Below are 22,401 nucleotides of genomic sequence, written 5' to 3' on the forward strand. Positions count from 1 at the left end.
ATCAGGGAAATGCAAATGAAAACCACAATGAGATATCATCTCACCCCAATTCGAATGGCTGTTATCAACAAGACAGAAAATAAATGCTGGTGAGGATGCAGAAAAAGAGAACTATCCTGCATTGTTCGTAGGCATGTAAATTGGTACAACCATTGTGAAAAACAGTTTGGAGATTCCTCAGAGAACTAAAAATAGATCTACCTTGTAATCCAACTATCCCACTACAGGGTATATACACAAAGGAAATGAAATCAATATAACAAAAAGACATCTGCATTCCCATGTTCATCACAACACTAATAACAATAACCAAGAGATGGAATCAGCCTAAATGCCCATCAACAGATTAACTGATGAAAGAACTGTGCTATATATACATAATGGAATACTATTCAGCTATAAAAGGAAATAATATTCTATTATTTGCAGCAACATGACTGCAACTGGAAACCATCAGCATAAGTGAAGTAAGTCAGATGCAGAAAGAAAAATACCACATGGTCTCATTCACATGTGGAATTTTTTAAAAAGTGAGTCTCATCAAAGTAAAGAGTAGAATAATAGCTACCAGAGGCTGGGAGGGGAGGGGAGTTGGGGGAGGAGAAGTGGTAGACTAACAGGTACAAATCTATGCTATTTACCCTAAGTAAGTCATTGTGCAGTATATGTATGTATTGAAACAACACAAAAATAAATGTGTACAATTTAAAAAATAAAGTCTTTTTCCAGTAAGTCTAATGTTTGGGCTTCCCCAGGGATGGTTTCTATAAATTATTTTGATGCATTGAATGGATCATACTTCCCTGTTTCTTTTTATGCCTTGTATTTTTTTGTTGTTGAAAACCAGACATTTGAATATTATAATGTAGTAACTCTGGAAATCAGATTCTCCCTTTTCCCCAGAGTTTGCTGTGGTTTTGATTGTTGGAGGCTGTTGTAGTCTATTTGTTTAGCAACTTTTCCCAACTATTTTTGCAGAGACTTTATTCTTTGTTTTGTGTGGTCACTGATGTCTCTGTTCCTAAGGTTTCACTCAGCTAGCGTTTGACAGAAATTTCCTTGAATGACAGGAACTAAACAAACTAACAAATGCCATTTCTCATAGTCTTTGTAGATCAGCTGTGTGCTCGGGCCCTTCTTCAGTACTTAGTCTTGCATTGAACCTAGGGATCAGCTGAAAAATTAGAGTTTTCTCAGGTCCTTTCTGAGTATGCTTCTTGCCCTGGGCATGTGCATGCCTTCTAAACTCCCCGGTATATGTGGATGCTTTGGAACACCCTGATTTCACAAAGAAACTTTCTTCCTGTCTTTGCCTCTCTGGTCTTAGGCTCTCTATTGTACGTCTCAAGCACAATATTTTTTCTCAGTCATTTGCAGGTTATCTGTTTTACAGTGTTTTCAAGCAATACCGATAGTTTTTCCAACTGAGTGAGTTCCAAGTTAGGTGAAACAGAGATGCCTGTCTTGTGTCAGTCTGTCAGATAGTCCTAAACAGGTTAGAGCAGACATAAACCATAATTTGCAAATAAGGTCTGCTTTGCTTCCTCTGGAGTCAGGCACCAAAGTCTCAGACTGGAAAACAGGATGCCACCTTAAAGACTGTCACTGAGCTGGGAAGGGGGTAGGGAAAGAGCAAGTAAAAATGCCACAAATCTTTTCTACATTTTTTTAAATTATATTTTTCTTAATCTAGCATTCTCTTACTTGCTGTTCAGACTTCTGGCCAGATTTGTTCTGATAGTTTCTGCTTGTGTTTTATGTTTCTGTGTGGAGGGTGGGAACTTGGAGCTTCCTACACTCCAAGGAAGTGCTGTATTGCTGACATCACTCTCAGTTAACATTGTGACACTTACTGAGGTGACTGAATAATTTTTTTTTTTCTTTGTGATAATCAGGCAGTGATTATCTTAATAGAATAAATAAGCTATCTTTGCATTTATATATGAAGTCTTTTAATGTGTCATTGAATTTTACCTTGATTGTGTTTTTTTTCCACCCTTGCTTTATTTTTATTTTTGTCACACAAGTTTTTTTCTTTTTTAGAATTCTGCTCTACCACTCACTAGTAATATGACTGTTGGCAAGTTACTTAAATTCATTTTACCTCAGATTCCTCATCTAAAATGGGGAAGATCCATCAAGTTAATATGAGTTAAGTAAGTTAATATAGGTAAAGTGTTTAGAACAGTGTGTCTGCCACATGATAAGCTATTATTACTCTATCAGCATTATCATAAATATTTTTGGGTAAACTATTTTTTTTGTAAATAGCATATAATTTAAAGTTGCAATAACAGAAGTTGAATAGGGTAATTTAATATTTTAAAATTTAGGATAATAACTGACATATTCAGCATTACTTCTTTTATAAATTACAGTTTGAGTATTATTAGAATTTAGACTAGAATTTTATTGTTTTCTTCTCAGGAATAACTAAATTCTCAGTTTAGATCCAAATTTCTGTCTCCTGTATCTATGTTTCCCTCTCCCTCTCTCCTCCCTGCACCCCATACACATAAACAAATACTTATTTCCATGTATTTTGTTTTTCTTTTCTTTTTTTCTCTCTGCTCTGGATAGTGTAGTGTTGGTTCTTCAAATCACATTCATATTTCTACAGTGTTAATTCTTTTTTTCAATGCCTTCAATGTGGCTTAATTTCATTATTGCATTTTAAGTTTTCTTGTGTTGTTTTATTTTGGTGATCTTTATTTACATTTATGATTTTATCTCAACTTGGTATTTTTATATGGTTTTCTTTACCTGTTTTATGGCCTGATAATGTCATCTTTTATTCTACTGAAGTTGGCAGTTTTTAAAAAATAATTTTCCTATATTTCTCATACTAAATAATTTTAGAAGTATAATTTCCTTCTTCCTTCTTCCTTTACCTCAATTTTCCTAATTGTGTTTTTTCACCTTCAGATGTCTTATTAGATATTTTATGAGGATAATCCTCCATAGTTCTAATACTCTGTTGTTACTTAAGCTTTGGTATTTTTTCTTAATGTTTATTTTAATTTTTCTAAGTGTTTTAGTGAAAAATGTGGATAGACATTGCCAGACACTTTTAGTTTCATGTTTATATTTAGGATTTTTTTAACCATTCATTCATGGCTCACTAAGCCAATTCATGCTGTTTTTAGCAGTGCCTGATTAAGGTTTAGACACCTTTAAGAGGTTGTGTGAGATGTTATGTACAAGAGAGAATATTCTCACTATATGATATAGCTGGAGAGTTCTACAATTGTTGTTCCTACTTTCAGCTGTACAACTTAAGGAGGGTATTGTGTCCCTTTCAAAATTGTAAACATGGTTTGCAGAGTTTTGGTGTTCTGTTATCTGATGTTAACACCATTCAGCACAGAAACGTTTGAGCTGAGTTTAAGCACGACATTGGGAGTTTTGATAAATTGCTGAATTTAATTCCATCTCCAACCTATTCTGTACTATTCCTATGATTAGGGAAAAATAAATTTTAGTTTTTTAGGACTGATATGGTTTATTCCTGTTGTCTCAGTGTAAATATTAGTAACAGCCCAGTTACTCCCAATATTATCAACATTTAGGTGACAAATGATATGGTCACTTTACTTTGAGGCACTTTATTTCTGATCTTCTGCTTTTATAATTATATTATTCATGTAATATAAATGCTTCAATGAATGAAATAAAATACTTCCTCCCTTCATGTTTTATTCTCATCCTTTGAAGATACTGCTATCTTACCCTCATACTACAAAGAAAAGTTCTGTCTTCAAAGATTTCTCATTAGGATTCCCAGTTTATGCCCCAGATTTTGAAGACACTTTCCAAAGCCTTACACATTTTTACTTTTTGTCTACTGCCACCATTGTATTAGGCTTCTCTAGAGTAACAGAACCAATAGGAAATGTATAGACATGTAGTAGGATATTTGTTATGGGAATTGGCTTACGTGATTATGGAGGTCAAGAAGTCCCACAATATGCCATCTGGGAACTGCAGTGGTGTAATTAAATCTGTGCGTAAAGGTCTAAGAACCAGAAACTCTGATGGCTGAAGGCAGGACATGATGGATGTCTCAGCTCAAGAAGAGAGAGAATTCATCATTTCTCTGTCTTTCTGTTCTATTAAGTCACTTAATGATTGGATAATGCCCGCCCACATGGTAAGGTGAATCTTCTTAGTCAGTCTACTGATTCAAATCTTCATTTCTTCTGGAAACACCCTCACCCAGAAATAATGTTTTACTACCTATCTGGGCATCCCTTAACCTTGCCAAGTTGACACATACAATTAACCATCCTAGCCACCACTGGACTGATAGATCTTATCAATATAAGGTCTCATGAATTCAACCATTCACTTAATTCATGTGTACTTTATCTCTCACCTTTCTCTAATGAACTCAGTTTGCTAAGGTTCTGTCTTCTATTTGTACTTCAACCTCTATTCTGAGATTCCTTTTGACTCTTGAGTGACACTCTCGTGATCTCAATTTCACTTACAGATTTAGATAAAAGGGAGTGTAGTGTCTTAGTTAACATTGGTCCATAGGATCCTCTCTACCCACTCTGGCTATTTTCAACTACCCTCTCTGGGTTTTTTTACTCAGATATGTAGATTCAGACAAAGGGAAAATAAGATTTAATGAAGACTTATGATATCAATAGATTTGTGTTTTAACATAAACTAACCCAAAGTGACCTAACCCAAACCAAGCCTTTCCTTACATGGACAGCAATTTAGACAATAGACTAAAGAGTCAAATTTGTAGTCAGAGACTTTATACAGAATAATTGCAGTAATTGTGAAAATGCACTGTGGGGATGGGGTGGTTCAGATTTGAGATTTTTTAGGATGTAGAATTGACAAATCTTGGTAATCTGGTAAATCAGTGTTTCCCAACCTCTGCACAATTGATGTTCTGGCCCAGATAATTCCTTATTGTGAGAGGCTATCCTATGTATTGTGGGATGTTTAGCAGCATGCATGGCCTACATCCACTATATGAGAAAAAATATCACTAGGCACTGCTAAATTGTCCCCTGGGGGGAAGTCACCCCCAGATAGAAACACTATATTATATAGGTGGCATATGCTTTGTCTTATGAAATGTTATGGGGTTAATAATAATTATTATTCCTATGATAATAAATAAGTTCAAAACAAATTAACAACAACAATAATAATAGTGTGATTTGTCTAAGGAATGCAAGGTTGCTTTAACATTTGAAAATTAATTAATGTAATTTACCACATTAACAGAAGTTGGCATGTTTTTAAGTGTTTGCTAACAATTTGCATTCTCTCTTCTGGATTTGTGTCATATATCACATTTTTCTGGTTTTTTTTAAATCAAGTTTTAACATCCTCTCTATATTAGGGATATTAACCTTATTAATGTTTTATCTGCCATATGGGTTGCAAATATCTTTTCTAGACTCTGTTACATTATATTTTGACATACAATTAGAATATTATGTTATTAAATATATGTATATTTCTTTTGCAATTTCAGGAATTTCCTTTTTATTTAACAGAGTTTTAAAAAAATAATAACAATTTATTGGTAGAAAAAAATTATCATTAATTATCATAATAGATTTTTAACTTGTCACCTTAATTCTTAAAATGTGCTGGAGTTTCAGTACACTGGGATTGCAAAACACAGTATTTTTAAATAGCAATTTTCCTTTAATCTACACACTTAAAATAATCCAAATCAAAGTCCTAACTGGTATTTTTGTAGAGATAAGGAGATTCTAAAGTTCATATAAAAATGCAAAAACATATATAAAGATTGCTGTGGATTGAATATCCTCCCAAAATATATTGAAAATCGACCCCAGTTGTAACCACGTTAAGATTGTGGGAAATCTGATTATGGTATTTTAAAGGAGGGGCCCTTAAGAGGTGATTGAATCATGAAGACCTTGCTTTTGTGAATGGATTAATCCATTCAGGGAGGTTTACTGGATTAATGGTTTACTGGGTTAATAGGAAGCAGCTTTAATGGCTTTATAAGGAAAGCAAGTGAGCATGTTAACTCTCTCACTCTTGCCATTATCATTACTTATTACTGGTCTCTTCAGATTTTCTATTCCTTCATAATTCAATCTTGGTAGGTTATATATTTCTAGGAATTTATCTGTATTAGTCCATTTCTGTTGCTTATAACAAAATACCTGGAATTGGGTATTTTATAAAGAAAATGAAATTTATTGCTTACAGTTTCAGGGGCTGGCAAGTCCAAAGTCCAGGGCATGCATCTGAAGAGGGTCTTCCTTGGTGGTGGCTTCAATAACACATTGCAAGACGGTGGAAGAAGAGAGAGATTCTCACTGTATACTCTCAGTATACAGTGTATATTCTTTACAGTATATTCTCACTGTAAAGCCCTCAGGAATATGCCCCTTACCACTATTGTTAATCCATTCATTACAGCATGGTCCTACAATCTAATCGCCTGTTCAAGGCCCCACTTTTCAATTACCATAATAGGATTTCTACCCTCTCAACACTGTCACAGTGTGGGTCAAATTTCTAATACCTGAAACTTTAGCGGACACAATTTAAGCTTCAGTGCATTTGGGGGGACATTCAATCCACAGTATCCCCCCCAGACCCCCCCAAACTCATATTCTTTCACATACAAATACATTCATTTTGTACCCAAAGTCTTGTTTCAACTCAAAAGCCCAAAGTTCAAAGTTTGAAGTCTCATCTGTGAAATCAAAGCAAGTTATCTACTTCTAAGATACAATGGTGAGACAAGCATGTAGGGTACATATTCCCATTCAAAAAGAGAGAAATAGGTCAAAAGAAAGGAGCAACAGGTCCCAAACAAGTCCAAAAGCCAGAAGATCAGGCACCAGAGCTTTTAGCTGGTGAATCATGTACCTTGACTCCATGTTCAATGTCCTCTATGTGCTGGTGTTGGAGTTGAGCCCCAAATCTTTGGATAGCTCTGCTCCTTCAACTTTCCTGGTCCGATGCCATGCTTTAGCTGTCCCAGGCTTGTTTTCCACTCTATTAGCTCCACAATTCTGAGGTTTGCATGGCAGTCCAACTTCCATGGCTCCATTAGGCATGGCCTTGGTGGGGTTTTTCTGCTGTAGCTCTGACCCTACATTTCCTCTTGTCATTGCTCTAGCAAAGCATTGTGGTGAATCTAGCATTGTGGTGAATCTGCCCCTGTGATAAATCTCTTCCTAGGCCTCCAAGCTTTTCCATACATCCTTTGAAATCTGGGTAGAGGCTCCCAAGCCTCTATAGCTCTGGCATCCTGTGAGCCTGCAAACATGGCACCACGTGGATGCTGTCAAGGCTTCTGGCTTGTATGTCTCAAAGCTGCAGGTCCAGCCACACCTGGGGCCAATTTAGCCATGGCTGGAGCAGCCAAAGATGCCAGGGTGCTGGTGCTGGAAGCAGCTTCCCAAGGTGGCCCTTTGCAGTGAGCCTATGGAGGATGCCTTGTGACTTTTCCTCAAGACCATTCTCTCTGGGCCTCTGGGCCTGTAATGGAAGACACAGTCTCCAAGATCTCTGAAATGCCTTCAAGATCTTTATTCCCTTCTCTTGATAATCCTTTTCTTCTGTACTCATTTCCTTAGCCAATGGTTGCCATTCTGCACCATTGCATTTTCTCCTGAAAATGCCCTCTGCTTCTCTGCCACATGTCCAGGCTGAAAGTTTTCATTGATCTTGGGGCAAGTAGACCACTTCAGTGCCTTTGGTATTGAGCTCACGGGGTCCTGGGTGGACAGGGGTATTGTTGAATATTAAAAAAAAAAACAAACCACTTTAAAGGGCAGTCCCTTACTGGCAAGGTACTTCCTGACTTCAGGGACAAAGCATCAATGGAACAAACTCAGAAAAAATGTTCTTGTTGTCCAGGGCTTCTTGTTCTACAGCCAGAATACTGGTAGCTGGTGTTTATCTTTTCTCTTCAAGGCTTGGGGATTAGAAAGTTTATAGATAAGGGCAGTCCTGATTATAAATCTGGCTGCTTTTGTACAAAACAGTAGAGCCTGCTTATCCCTTTCTGCTGTAAATCCTTGTGTTCTCTTGTCTTCCTTATTATTAAATTGTTTTGTGGCATATTTTTTACTCCCAGAATAGGGCACTTTCATCTGCATTATAAACGTGTTCAAGCAGATAGTCTTTCTCCTTAATGGTATTCTTAATGGTGTTTGGGAATTCATCTGCTGCCCCTTGGTCTGCAGAAGATGTTTCTCCTGTTATCTTGACATTTTTTAAGCCAAACCTCTTTCTAAAATTATCAAGTATGTTTTGCTGACATTAACTTCTCCAGCTTTAGATCCTTCATCTTCCTTTTGTTATAAGTTGTCATATAATGACTTCACTTTTTCTTGATTATATTAGAGCCTATAGGTACGTCTTTCCTACAGCATTCCTAAACCCACATAAAAGCTGCATTTTCAAAATGAGATAAAAAAGCATTTTGCAAAAAGTGCAAGTTTTTTATGCCTGCTGGCATAGCTGCAGCAACACCTTCATAAATTTTCATTTTCTTTCTTTATTTTTGTAATTTGTTTCTTTTTTTATTATTAGCATATTCGTTGTTACAAATGATTTTTCTTTATGCCCTTTACCTGACCTGACCCTCCCCCAACCCCCTCCCTCCCTCCCCCTATCTCCAGTAACCTGTTCTCTCCTTCTGAAAGTTAAATGAATTGTTGTGAACTTTTTTCTTTCTCTCTCTCTCTCCTTCCTTCCTTCCTTCCTTCCTTCCTTCCTTCCTTCCTTCCTTCCTTCCTTCCTTCTTAGCACCCAGTTATAAGTGAGAACATATGGTATTTGTCTTTCCTAGTTTGGATTATTTCGCTTATAATTTTCTCCAGACTCATCCATGTTGCTGCAAATGCCAGAATTTCATTCTTTTTTTTTTTTTTTTTTGGCTGAGTAGTATTCCATTGTGTATATATACCACGTTTTCTTTATTCAGTCATCTGTCGGTGGACACTTAGGTTGGTTGCATATTTTGGCTATTATAAATAGAGCTGTAGTGAACATGGGAGTGCAGGTATCCATTCAACATGATGATTTCCATTCCTTTGGATACATACCCAGTAGTGGGATTGCTGGATCATATGGTAGCTCTATCCGTAGTTGTTTGAGAAACCTCCATACTGTTTTCCATAATGGCTGTGCTAATTTACAGTCCTACCAACAGTATAGAAGAGTTCCCCTTTCCCTGCATCCTCGCTAGCATTTGTTATTTTCAGTCTTTTTAATAATGGCCAGTCTAACTGGGGCGAGATGATATCTCAATGTGGTTTTGATTTGCATTTCTCTGATGACTAGTGATGCTGAGCATTTTTCCATTGTGCCTGTTAGATATTTGTATGTCTTCCCTTGAAAAGTGTCTGTTCATCTCCTTTGCCCCATTTTTAATTGGATTATTTGTTTTTTTACTGTATAGTTGTTTGAGTTCTTTGTGTATTCTGGATATTAATCCCTTGTCGGATGTATGGTTTGCATATATTTTCTCTCATTCTGTATGTTGTCTTTTCACTCTGTTGATTGTTCCCTTTGCTGTGCAGAAGGCTTATAGTATGATATAATCCCATTTATTTATTTTTTCTTTTGTTGCTTGTGCTTTTAGGATCTTATTCATAAAGTCTTTGCCCAGTCCTATTACCTGGAATGTTTCGCCTATATTTTCTTTAAATAATTTTAGGGTTTCAGGTATTTAAGTATTTTATCCATTTTGAGTTGATTTTGGTATATGGTGAGAGGTACAGGTCCAGTTTCATTTTTCTGTATAAGGAAGTTCACCAATGACATTCTTCATAGAAATGGAAAAAGCAATCCAGACATTCATATGGAACAACTAAAGACCCTGAATAGCTGAAGCAATCCTAAGCAAAAAAAATAAAGCCGGAGGCATAACACTACCCAACTTCAAATTATATTACAGAGCTATTGTTACCAAAACAGTGAGGTACTGACATAAAAACAGACACTCAGATCAATGGATCAGAATAGAAAACCCAGGAATCAACCCACATACTTACAGTCAACTGATATTTGACAATGGCAGCAAGAACATACCTTGGGGAAAAGACTGCCTCTTCAATAAATGGTGTTGAGAAAACCTTCATGAATTTTCCTTTCTTTTCTTACAATGGTCCTTATGCTGGGTTATTTTACCTTCAAATGCAGACAACTGTAGCTGCAGACCTTAATCTATGGTACATATCAAGCAATTCAACTTTTTCTTGTAATTTTGTGTCTTTGCTTCTTGAGAGCACTTTCAGCATCACTAGTGGGACCCCTTTTGTATGGGTCCCCTGGTGTTTGTCAGTATTTATAGTATTGCACCAAACACAACAAATATGGGAGAACTGCAAGATCACTATGCTGCAAAACATAATTTACTGGAAAGATGAACTGCTCACGTGGAGACGATTATCATCACATGGTGTTTTAAGCTGATATTTGTAACACTTGAGCTTACCGCAATAGAATCAGGAGGTGGCTACAAAATGATTACATTAGTATAGTATGCTCTACTGTTAATTTTATGCAGTATGATTTAATACTGCATCTTTACATTTGTTTACATTTCTCTTGACTGCAAAAGATGCCATGAATAGTCTCTGTTTGCATTGGTTAAATTTTGATAAATTTTAATTTTTAATATATTCGTGTATATTTTATAGTAATAAATGGTAAAATAGACTAGCATATACATATATTTTATGCATTCATAACATGCCTTTTTCTTTTCTTTTGATATTTCTAGGCTACATGGTTCATCTGTGAGTTTTTTCAAATTTTCACAAATCTCCAAAAAATTTTCAATATGTTTATTTTTAGAAATCTGTGTATAAGTGGACCCACACAGGTCAAATCCATGTTGTTCAAGAGTCAACTGTATTTATTAATATAGAGAATGCAAATTTTGTCATTGTATATGTAATCAATATTATCACAGACTTTATTTTAAATCCAAATTGCATAACATTCAATATTCAATACTGGGTTGATCCAAATAATTTTAAATTAAAATAAATTTTATAATTTATATTCTGTGGCATTTAAAAAATAGAATCCCAAACTCTTTGATACTCCTTCCAAACAGTTTGGCTGGCTTGTAACCATTTCCATGAATAGAACAGGTCGAAGAGATACTGTGGGGCTTCTGCTGAGCTCTCAGAATACTCAGTGTCTGGAAGCTCCATCTCAAAATGCTCTCTCTCAACATACCCAGAGGAATGGAAATCATCAAGTCGAAGGTATACCTGTTCCCCAATGTTCATCGCAGCATTCTTTACAATAGCTAAGAGTTGGAACCAGCCCAAATGTCCATCATCGGATGAGTGGATACGGAAAATGTGGTACATCTACACAATGGAATACTACTCAGCTATAAAAACGAATGAAATACTGCCATTCGCAACAACATGGATGGACCTTGAGAGAATTACATTAAGTGAAACAAGTCAGGCACAGAAAGAGAAATACCATATGTTTTCACTTATTGGTGGGAGCTAAAAATAAATAAATAAATTCACACACACACACACACACACACACACACACACACACACACACAAACCGGGGGAGGGGGGGAAGAAGACATAACAACTACAATTCCTTGAAGTTGATACGACAAGCAAACAGAAAGGACATTGTTGGGTGGGAGGGAGGAGAGGGAGGAGGGAGGGAGGTTTTGGTAATGGACCACAATAATCAACCACATTGTATATTGACAAAATAAAATTAAGGAAAATAAATAAATAAATAAAATAAAATTCTTGTACCAAAAATCTTTAAAAAAAAAAAATGCTCTCTCTCAGAACCCAGCCACCGTACAATGAGAAGCTCAAGCCACAGGAAGGACACTTATAGGTCCTGTGGTCAACAGCCCCACCTAAGGCAGACATTTGAATGATTAAGTCTCTAGATGATAGTGTTCTTTGAAAGAAACATTTTAATTTTGATAAAGTCTAGTTTATATTTTCTTTTGTTGCTTGTGCTTTTAGTGCCATATCTAAGAAACCATTGCCTAAACCAAGGTCAAAAAATTTACTCTTATTTTATGAATTTTATAATTTTAACTCAATATTTATGTCTACAGTATGCTTTGATTTGTATATAGTATGAGATCAGGGTTCAAATTTATTCTTTTGCATGTGTGTATATTTAGTTCCCAGCATCATTTGTTGAAAAGACTGTTCTTTCCCCACTGAATTTCCTTCATGCTGTTGTAGAAAATTGATTGACCATAAAATGAGACTTTATTTCTGAATTCTCAATTCTGTTACATTTATTTATATGGCTGTGCTTATTAGGCCAGTACCACTCTATCTTGATTATTGTAGTTTTATACAAGTTTTTAAATTGAGAAGTGGGAGTCCGCTAACTTTTTTTTCTTATTCAAGATTGTTTGGGGTACCCTGAGTCCCTTAAATTTCCAGATAAATTTTAGTATCACCTTGTCAATTTATGCAAAAAAGCCACCTGAGATTTTAAAAAGGGATTAAGTTGAATCTGTAGATCAGTTGGGGTGTACTGCCATTTAACAATAGTAAGTCTAACAACTCATAACCATAGGCTGTCTTTCCATTTATCATATCTTGCTTCATTACTTCCAATGATGTTTTGTAGTTTACATTGTGTAAGTCTTTCACTTATTTTGTTAAATTCATTCTGAAGTGTTTTATTCAGTTTTAGCTATTATAAATTGTTTTCTTAATTTTACTTTCAGACTGTTCATTACTGGTGAATAGAAATACAGTTAAATTTTATGTATTGATCCTGTAACCTGAAACCTTTGCTAAATTTATTTATTCTAATAGGTTTATCATTATTTTTGATGTGTGTGTGTGTGTATGTGCATGTGTGTGTTTTTCATAGGATTTTTTATATACAACATCTGTAAGTTCAGATAGTTTTACTTCCTCCTTTCTAATCTGGATACCTTTTATTTCTTTTCCTTGCCTGATTGCCCTGGCTAGAAACTCAATTACACTGTAAAACAGAAGTGATGAAAGAAGACATCATATCTTGTAGAAGACATTATTGATCTTATTGGGAAAGCATTTTATGGGGTTTTTTTTAGATGACCTTTATTTGGTTGATGAAGTTCTATTTCTAATTTGTTGAGTGCTTTTCTTAAATGAAAGAAATGGATTTTGCTTTTTTACATCTATTGAAGTGATCACTTTTGGGGGGGTTCTTTATTCTATTAATATTTTGTAGTATATTGATTAATTGATTTTTGGTTATTAAACCAACCTAGCATTTCTGGGATTGTGGATTTTCTCTACTGTTTTCATCTTATCTTTTGTTTAATTATGCTCTATACTTTATTATTTGCTTCTGTCTGTTTGCTTTGGATGTAGTTTGCTTTTCTTTTCTGGCTTCTAAGATGAAGTTATAGCTGCCTCCCGTAAGTTTTGGTGTGGTGTGATTGTTTTTCTTAATCTCAGAGTATCTTCTAGTTTCCCTTATCATTTTTTCTTTGACTGATTAGTCATTTAGGAGTGTGTTGTTTAAATTTAACTCATTTGTGAATTTCCCAAGTCTACCATCATTGATTTCTGATGTCATTACATAGGCTTTGGGAGAACAACCTTTGTATGAGTTTAATAATAATGCATTTATCAAGGCATAATTTATGGCCATATTGTGTATCTTGGAGAATTTTCAAAGTGCATTTGAGAACGACATGCATTTGTCTTTGTTTGGTGGAGTGTTCTATAGATATCTATAAACTTTTAAAGAGCTGTAACTATAGTGTTGCTCAACTATTTTGTTCCCTTCTTGATCTAATGATTAGTTGTTCAATTCATTATTTAAAGTGGGTTATTGAAGCCTCCAAGTGTGATTTCATAATGTGTATCTGTAATTGCAAATGGTTGAGCATGAAAGATCACATATAGGATTTTGGCCTGGGGCTAGGCTCCTTAATATACATCCATATACATATGTAAGTACACATACATGTATACATATTCATACACAATATACCTACATACACATATATGCATTTACATATAGGTAAACATATTTAGAAGTCATGAGTTCTCATGAACACCTTTGAGTTCATCCCTCAGGTCTTTTTCTTGCCTGTCTCCATTTTGTATGTTTGTCACATACAAACACAGTGTGAACCTGACTTGACATTAACAAGACATTTATGTATTTGCTATATCTTCTAATGCTTCTAAATTAGTTTCAGAATTGTGTAGCTCATAACATTAGAAAAATAAACCTACTAAATTTTTTCTGATTTTATTTGCACTCTACTCTCTTGACCAAGCCTGAGGATATATCTCAAATTTATATTCATAGATTACTTGAGTTAGTGCTTTTTTTCTTCAGTAGTTTCATTCATTTGTTTATTTTCTGTTATAGTTCTCTTTTCTAATCCTATTGATTTCGTTCAATTTTTTTGAAATATGGACATTAACTTACTTCCCAAAGTAAAAAAATACATATAAGTTATACTTACAGAAGTATGATTCCTCCTGTATGAGGGTATTCAACAAGCTCATAGAAAGATTTGCATTATCTTTTCATTCTATTTTCCCCCAAACTTTTTGAAGTATGCTGTATTTCCTCCCATTGTATTCCCTCCACTCCTCCCTCTACCCGCTTTGTAGGTAACCAAGCATATTGTTTTCTGGTCTATTTTTCTTGAGTTTCATTTTATAAAGGTAATTTTTCCTGTTTTTCTCTTGTTTTTTTTTTCTTCTATCTCCTCTCATTCTTACCCCAAAAGTAGCATATTAGATATCCTCTTTTTCAGTTTTTTTTCACTAACACTATGTCCTAGAAATAACAAAACAACTTTAACATACACCTATTAATACTGTTCTTAAAATTTTCATGTCAGATCTAGTGTTATGGGAATTTACTTATAACTGTATAAAAATGAGAAATAATGATGCTGTACACTTGTTTTAAATTTGAAATCAAGAGATTTTCACAGTAAATCTGTTTTTCTATTTAGTAGACTAAATTAATCTTTTTATTTAGCTTATGAGGAAGTATCAGTTGAAAATATTATGCTTAAGAATAAAGATTCAGTTTCAAAAATCCAAATACAGCAATTGAAATTAAGAACTTCTAGGATGGATAGACACAGGATAAGTATAATTATTATAGATAACTTTAAATTATTTTAAGTTAAATTCATTGAAAGATCTTTTTTCTTTGGGTTATAGATATTTATTTGAGCATATATTTTATGGAAATTTTACACTTTGACCAAATATGAATACCCCAAAATAACTAGAGAACTAAAGTGAAAGCTTTGATACCTTTTGATTGGTATTTGCATGGTCAATGACTACTGTGTATCAAGACTTCCTCTATACACATTCATGAAAACTATTTGCATGAATTTCCCACTTCACCTCCACAGTCTGTTTCGGTCAATAGCTCACTGCCATAGCTTTGTAGTTCTCTTCCTTTAATTGTACACAAATGTGAGAAAATTTCATTGATTAGTTGGCATATCTAGAAGATTCAAATAGATCTGTTTTTCTATTTAGCATTTTTAATAACGTCACAATCTCCTGAGGACCTGGTTTCAGCTTCAAAAAGCCAAGCTCAAGCTGAGGATCTTGAAGCTATCAGAGATGAGAATTTTCATAGTAAGTAATTAATTTAAAATCTTATACAATTATTTTCAACTAAATTCAGAACTCTTTCCCCATGGTTAATGAATATGTATACAACTATTTTTTGTATTTCTTTTGTAATTATTTTGTTCATACTTCTAGATCTTTATTGGTGATATATCTGTGTGTTCCATAATTACTAAATTAGATGTGTTAAATTTTCTACTACAGTTGTGAATTTCTGTGTTTCTTCTTATAGTCACATTAGGTTTTGTTTTATGCCTTATACATTTTATTAACATACATATACATTTAAAATTAGTAATTTTCCAGTAGGATAAAAACTTTTGTCTTAATGAAGGGACCCACTTTATCATTTTTATAGTTCTTGTTTGTTTGTTTCCCTTAAAAACTATCATGTCTACTATTAATGTAGCTCTACCAACTTTCTTCTGATTGGTATTTGCATGACATACTTTGTTTCCATCCTGATAATTTAACCTTCCTGTATCTTTAAGAGTTTTCTACATTTCTTATGGATGTATAGTTTTCAAATTTAGCCTAATGTTTTTGTCTTTTAATTAGCACTCATAATCACATTTAATCTAATTATTAATATGTTTAGGTTTAAATATGCCATTTTCTTTGGACTTTATTTCTTTTTGCCTGATATGTTTCTTTTCTTCTCTTTTCTTTTTTATATTTTAATACCATTACACCTATGTCCTTAGACATATTATACAAATATTTTAAAATTTATTCTAAAGATACCTTTTGTATCTAAAAAGTAGCATAATGTTTATACTTCAACTATACAGTCTCTTTTAATACTTTATTACCACTAAGTGTGGTTTGCTTATAAGAAATGAGACAAAATATTACTGGATAATTAACATATTTGCAAATCTAGTACCTATACTACAGATCTGGTTTCTATTTAGTGCTTTTAAAAGACTTTCTTCTTGTAGCCCAGTGTATGGAAGAAGTATCAGATGAAAATATTTTATCTGACACTTAGAGCTGCTAGAAAAAAAGCCTCACTAGTAAATATGGTTATGAATATTGTTAAATTGTTTTTAATTAAGTTAATTTTAATTAAGTAGAATTTGCTTTATGAATGTGTAACCTGGCACAACCTTTCAAATATCCATTAAATTGTATTATTTAAATTTAATACTTCTTGATTTCCTTTAACTTTTTGTTAATTCTGACAATTATTAAAAGATGCATCTTGTAGTTCTGTTCTCTTTTCGTTATACTGCTTATGTTATTGGTGCATACAAATAAAAACATTAATATTTCTGGAGAACTGAACTTCTTTTTAATGAAAGTGACCATCTTAATCTCCGACAAAGTCTTTTGGATTAAGTCATGTTGTGTCTGACACTGACATAACTATGGTAGATTTCTTTTTGTTATTGTATGCATGGTGTATTTTTTTATATATATTTACTTTCTATCTTTGTGTATTTTTATAATTTAGTGGTGTCTCATAAATAATTTATACTTAGATTGCTTATAAATCTGGTGCAACAACTGTCTTTGTTTGTTCCTAAAACATATAATTTATTTAGAATTATTGTGATTGTTGACATATTTGGATTTAATCTTTTGGGGAGTGCTTAGCTTTTCGTTTTTCACATCTAATCTGTTTCTTTTTCTTTCTTTCTTTATGTGGGAGTTGTTTTTCATTCATTCCAATTATTAAACCACTTATGTCTGTTTAAAAATGTTTAAACGTTGTTTTTATTTATTTATTTACGTTTTGCAGCTGACCAGTACAGAGAGTCAAACTCTGGACCTTGGAAAATGTTTAAACTTTAAGAAAAATAAAGTTGACTTTCAACTTTCTGAGTGTATGTATAAAGTACCAGAGTGCCTCCACATCCTTTCAGTAAAAGCACTGTCATAATTTTTACACTTAACTTCATAGTTCATTTTGCAAGTTTATCAGGGTTGTTTTTGATCATTTAAAATAATTGTGGTCATTTGCTTAAATTTTAATAAAAATAAGTGGAAACTCAGTGATTCTTTGTATATTTTAGTAATTTAGAGGTTTTATGATAAAATCGTGTAATGTTTTCATGGATTCAAAGCCTCTCTTCTTGTAGCTGAGAAAATAGTTGAGATCTTTCAACTGCATGAGAAATCTTTCACCTGAAGATAAAGTTTTCATCTCAAAAAGTCCATCTCAAATTAGGAATGTTGGAATTTCCAGAAAGCTTATTTTGGCAATTTGACCATAACGTGTGTATATGTGGATCAATTTGAGTTTATCTTACTTTTAGTTTGTTGATCTTCTTGATGTGAAAATTAATGCTTTTCATAAAATCTGGGAAGTTATTACTTATTTTTTATTTTTCTCTTTTCTCCCTCTGGGATGCCTTGATGGTTTTTTACCAGTCAGAGGCTCTGTTAATTTTTCCTTATTTCTTTTTTCTTTATGTTCCTCAGACTGGATAATTTCAATTTTCTGTCTTCAAATTCATCATTTTTTCTTTGCCTTTTAAAATGTACCTTTGATTCCCTGTTTTCGTTACAGTTATTGTGATTTTCAACTTCTGAATTTATATTTGATTCTTTTAAATATATCAGGCTGTTAACATTCTCTATGTAATGAGATACTATCGTATTTTTCTTTGATACTTTAGACATTGTTTTCTTTAATTTTTTTGCATAGTACATTTTTTATTGGTTATGAATATTCATGAGATACAAAGCTGATTGTCACCACCCATGCCCGAGATGTGATGGCCAGATCCATACTGGCAGCATGCCCATTACAAAAAATTGCAATTATACCTCATGTCCCCCACCCAGTTATCCCCGACCTCCCTCCCCACCCCTTTTCTCCCACTCCACTTTGTGTCCCTAGGTATGCTCTCTCCCTCTGGAGGTCCAACACACCACTATGGTCTGTCTTTCCTTCCTTCTTTCTCTCTTAGCTCCCACTTATGAGTGAGTACATGTGGTATTTATCCCTCTGTGCTTTGCTTATTTCACTCAACATAAGTTTCTCCAAGTTCATCCATGTTGTTGCAAATTGGAGAATTTCATTCTTTTTTATGGCAGAGTAGTATTCCATAGTTTATATATGCCACATTCTCCTTATCCAGTTTTCCATTGATGGACATTTAGGTTGGTTCTGTATCTTGGCTATTGTAAACAGAGTTGCAGTGAACATGGGAGTGCAGGTATCCCTTCAACATGATGATTTCCATTCCTTTGGGTATACACGCAGAAGTGGGATTGCTGTATCGTATGGAAGATCAATTTATAGTTGTTTGAGAAAGCTCCATACTGTTTTCCATAGTGGTTGTACTAATTTACAGTTCCACTATAAAGTGTTCCCTTCTCTCCACACCCTCGCCAGCATTTGTTATTCTCCGTCTTTTTGATTATAGCCAGTCTAACCAGGGTGAGGTGATATCTTAATGTGGTTTTAATTTGCATTTCCTGATGACTAGTGATGTTGAGCATTTTTTCATGTACCTGTTGGCCATTTGTATGTCATCCTTTGGAAAATGTTTATTCAGCTCCTTTGCCCATTTTTTAATTGTGTTATTTGTTTTTTTACTGAGTAATTGCTTGAGTTCCTTGTGTATTATGGATATTAATCCCCTGTAGGATGCATAGTTAGCAAAAATTTTCTCCCACTCCACTCTGTATGTTGTCATTTCACTATGTTGATTGTTTCTTTTGCTGTGTAGAAGCTTTTTAGTTTGATAAAGTCCCATTTGTTTTTCTTTTGTAGCCTCTGCTTTTGAGCTCATGTTCATAAAGTCTGTGCCCAGAACTACTTCCTGAAGTATTTCACCTATGTTTTCCCTTAGTAATTTAGGTCTTATTTCACTTAGTTTCAGGTCTTATACTTAAGTCTTTAATCCATTTTGAGGTGATTTTAGCATATGGTGAGAGATGCTTGTCTAGTTTCATTCTTCTGCATGTAGATATCCAATTTTCCCAGCACCAGTTATTTAAGAGGCAGCCTTTTCCCCAGTGTAGGTTTTTGTTGCCTTTGTCAAATATCAGATGGCTGTAAACCTGAGGGGTGATTTCTGCATTCTCTATTCTGCTCCACTGGTCTATTTTTATGCCAGTACCATGCTGTTTTGGTTACTAGAGCTTTGTAGTATAATTTGAAGTTGCAGTATTATGCCCCTGGCTTTATTTTTTCTGTTCAGGATTGCTCTGGCTATTCAGGGTCTTTTGATCTTCCATATGCATTTTATGATTGTTTTTCCATTTCTGTGAAGAATGCCATTGGTATTTTGACGGAGATTGCATTGAATCTGTATATCGCTTTGGGTAGTATAGTCATTTTCACAATGTTAATTCTTCCAATCCAAGAGCATGGAATGCCTTTCCATCTTTTTGTGTCTTCTTTAAATTTTTTCCATAGTGGCTTGTAGTTCTCATTGTAGAGATATTTCACCTCCTTGGTTAAATTGATTTCTAGGTATTTAATGTTTTTGGTGACTATTGTAAATGGGCTTACTTTCTTGATTTCTCTTTCTGTTAGTTCATTATTGGAGAATATAAGTGCAACTGATTTGGGGGCATTTATTTTGTAAGCTGCAGTGTTACTAAAATTATTAACCAGCTCTAGGAGTTTTTTTGATAGAGTCTTTAGGTTTTTCTATATATAGTATCATGTCATTTGCAAACAGGGACAGTTTGACTTTATCTTTTCCAATCTGGATGCCCTCTATTTCTTTCTTTTGCTTGATTATTCTGGCTATCACCTCCAATACAATGTTAAATAAGAGTGTTGAGAGTGGGCATTCTTGTCTTGTTCCTGTTCTTAAGGGAAAAGCCTTTAGTTTTTCCCCATTCAGAATGATATTGGTGGTGGGCTTGTCATAGATGGCTTTTATTTGTGTTGAGATACTTTACTTCTATACCTAATTTGTTAGAGTCTTTATCATGAAGGGATGTTGAATTTTGTCAAATCCTTTTCAGCATCTATTGAGATAATCATATGGTTTTTGTCCTTGATTTTGTTGATGTGATGTATCACATTTATTGACTTTCTTATGTTGAACCACCCTTGCATACCAGGGTGAATCCCACTCGATCATGGTGTATAATTTTTTTAGTGTTTTGCTGCATTCTCATTGCTAATATTTTGTTGAGAATTTTCGCATCTATGTTCATCAAGAATATTGGCCTGTAATTTTGTTGTTGTGTCTCTATCTGGTTTTGGTATCAGAATTATATTGGCCTCATAGATTATGTTTGGGAGAATGGCTTCTGTTTCAATTTTTTGGAATAGTTTAAGAATTGGTATTAATTCTTCTTTAAAGTTTTGATATAATTCAGCTGTAAAGCCATCCAGACCTGGGCATTTCTTTGTTTGAAGATTGCTGATTACTGCTTCAATCTCATTGCTTGTTGTTGATCTGTTCAGGTTTTCTCTCTCTTCTTGGTTCAGTCTGGGTAGTTTGTATGCGTCTAGAAACTTATTCTATCTTTCAGGTTTTCGTATTTGTTGTCATACAGTTGTTTACAATAGTCTCTAATGATTCTTTGTATTTCTGTGGTATCAGTTGTAATATCTCCCTTTTCAATTCTGAGTTTTGTTATTTGGGTCTTCTTTTTTTGTTAACTTAGCTGATGGTTTGTTTATTTTATTTATCTTATCAAAAACCAACTTATTGTTTTGTTCTTCTCTATTGTTGTTTGGGTCTCTATTTCATTTAGTTCTGCTCTGATCTTAATTATTTCTTCCCATTTGCTACCTTTAGGATTGGATTGTTATTGTTTTTCTAGTTCCTTGAGGTGTAGAGTTAGGTCATTTATTTGAAGTCTTTCCATTGTTTTGATTGAAGCATTCATTGCAATAAATTTCCCTCTTAGTACTGCTTTTGCTGTGTCCAATGGGTTTTGGTATGATGTGTCTTTATTATTATATGATTATTTTAACATATTTATAATAGCTGATTTAAAATAATTGTCTAATAATCCAACATCTGGTCTTCCTCATGAAGAGTTTTTAATGACTGGTCTTTTTTTCTTCTGTATATTGGCCACTTAAACTGGTCATATAAAATAATATAAAGTGAAATTCTGAAAATCAGATTATTTCTCTTCCCCAGGGTTTGTTTTTGTTTAATTTTTTAGTGAGTTTATTGGACTACTTTTGCAAAGTTTATATTCTTTGTTGCATGAGACCACTGAAGTGTATGCTTAGTTAGCTTAGTGGTCAGCTAATAACAAGATGGAAATTTCCTTAAATGTATTGAACTAATAAAACTCCCACCTTTGTAGAGGGGCAGTCTGTGTGTGGGGGGGTGCAGTATCCTTTCAATGCTTAGGTAGAAAGTTTATAGCTCTGCCTTAGTGTTCACTTTCTGCCTGTGCTGATTCTCAAGGTCAATTATAGGTGAGATATTTGGGATTACTCATGTCTTTACTAAGCATGTACATAGCCCTACATATGTACTTCACCTTTTCAATTCCCAGGAATATGTCAGAGTTTTATTAATTCACCTGTTATGGACATCTCATTTACCAGTTTTTCTTCTCAAGATTTTTTTTTGTCAGTCTCTGTTAGCTCCAATTGCTAATCCTGCATCACACATCTATCATGTTAAACAATTGCCACTGTTTTTGATAGATTCCTTGGGGCTGGGATGTTCCGAACAGAGCAGCCTCTAAGTCAGGTCAAATAAATACATATCTTGACAGCACAGCTTTTCAGGAACCTGCCAGACATATCAAATAGTGACTGTTCTCTTGGAATGGAGAAGTTTAAGATCTTTAAACATATTTTAACCTCTCTAGTGGCTGCAGGCTGCTGGATTTTACAGCT

At 34.0% G+C, this 22,401-nt stretch overlaps 1 protein-coding gene across 1 annotated transcript in view; it reads left to right on the plus strand.

The window, feature by feature from the left end:
- Nucleotides 1-22,401, plus strand: part of CCDC7 (coiled-coil domain containing 7) — a 346,712-nt gene that overhangs the window by 123,933 nt on the left and 200,378 nt on the right. The window contains exons 19-20 of the mRNA XM_063101148.1: nt 15,001-15,114; nt 15,519-15,620. Of these exons, the coding sequence (XP_062957218.1) occupies nt 15,001-15,114; nt 15,519-15,620 (216 nt within the window). The remainder of the gene's footprint in view (nt 1-15,000; nt 15,115-15,518; nt 15,621-22,401) is intronic.

The sequence above is a fragment of the Cynocephalus volans genome, chromosome 6 (genome assembly GCF_027409185.1).
Source record: "Cynocephalus volans isolate mCynVol1 chromosome 6, mCynVol1.pri, whole genome shotgun sequence".
Lineage (NCBI taxonomy): Eukaryota > Metazoa > Chordata > Mammalia > Dermoptera > Cynocephalidae > Cynocephalus > Cynocephalus volans.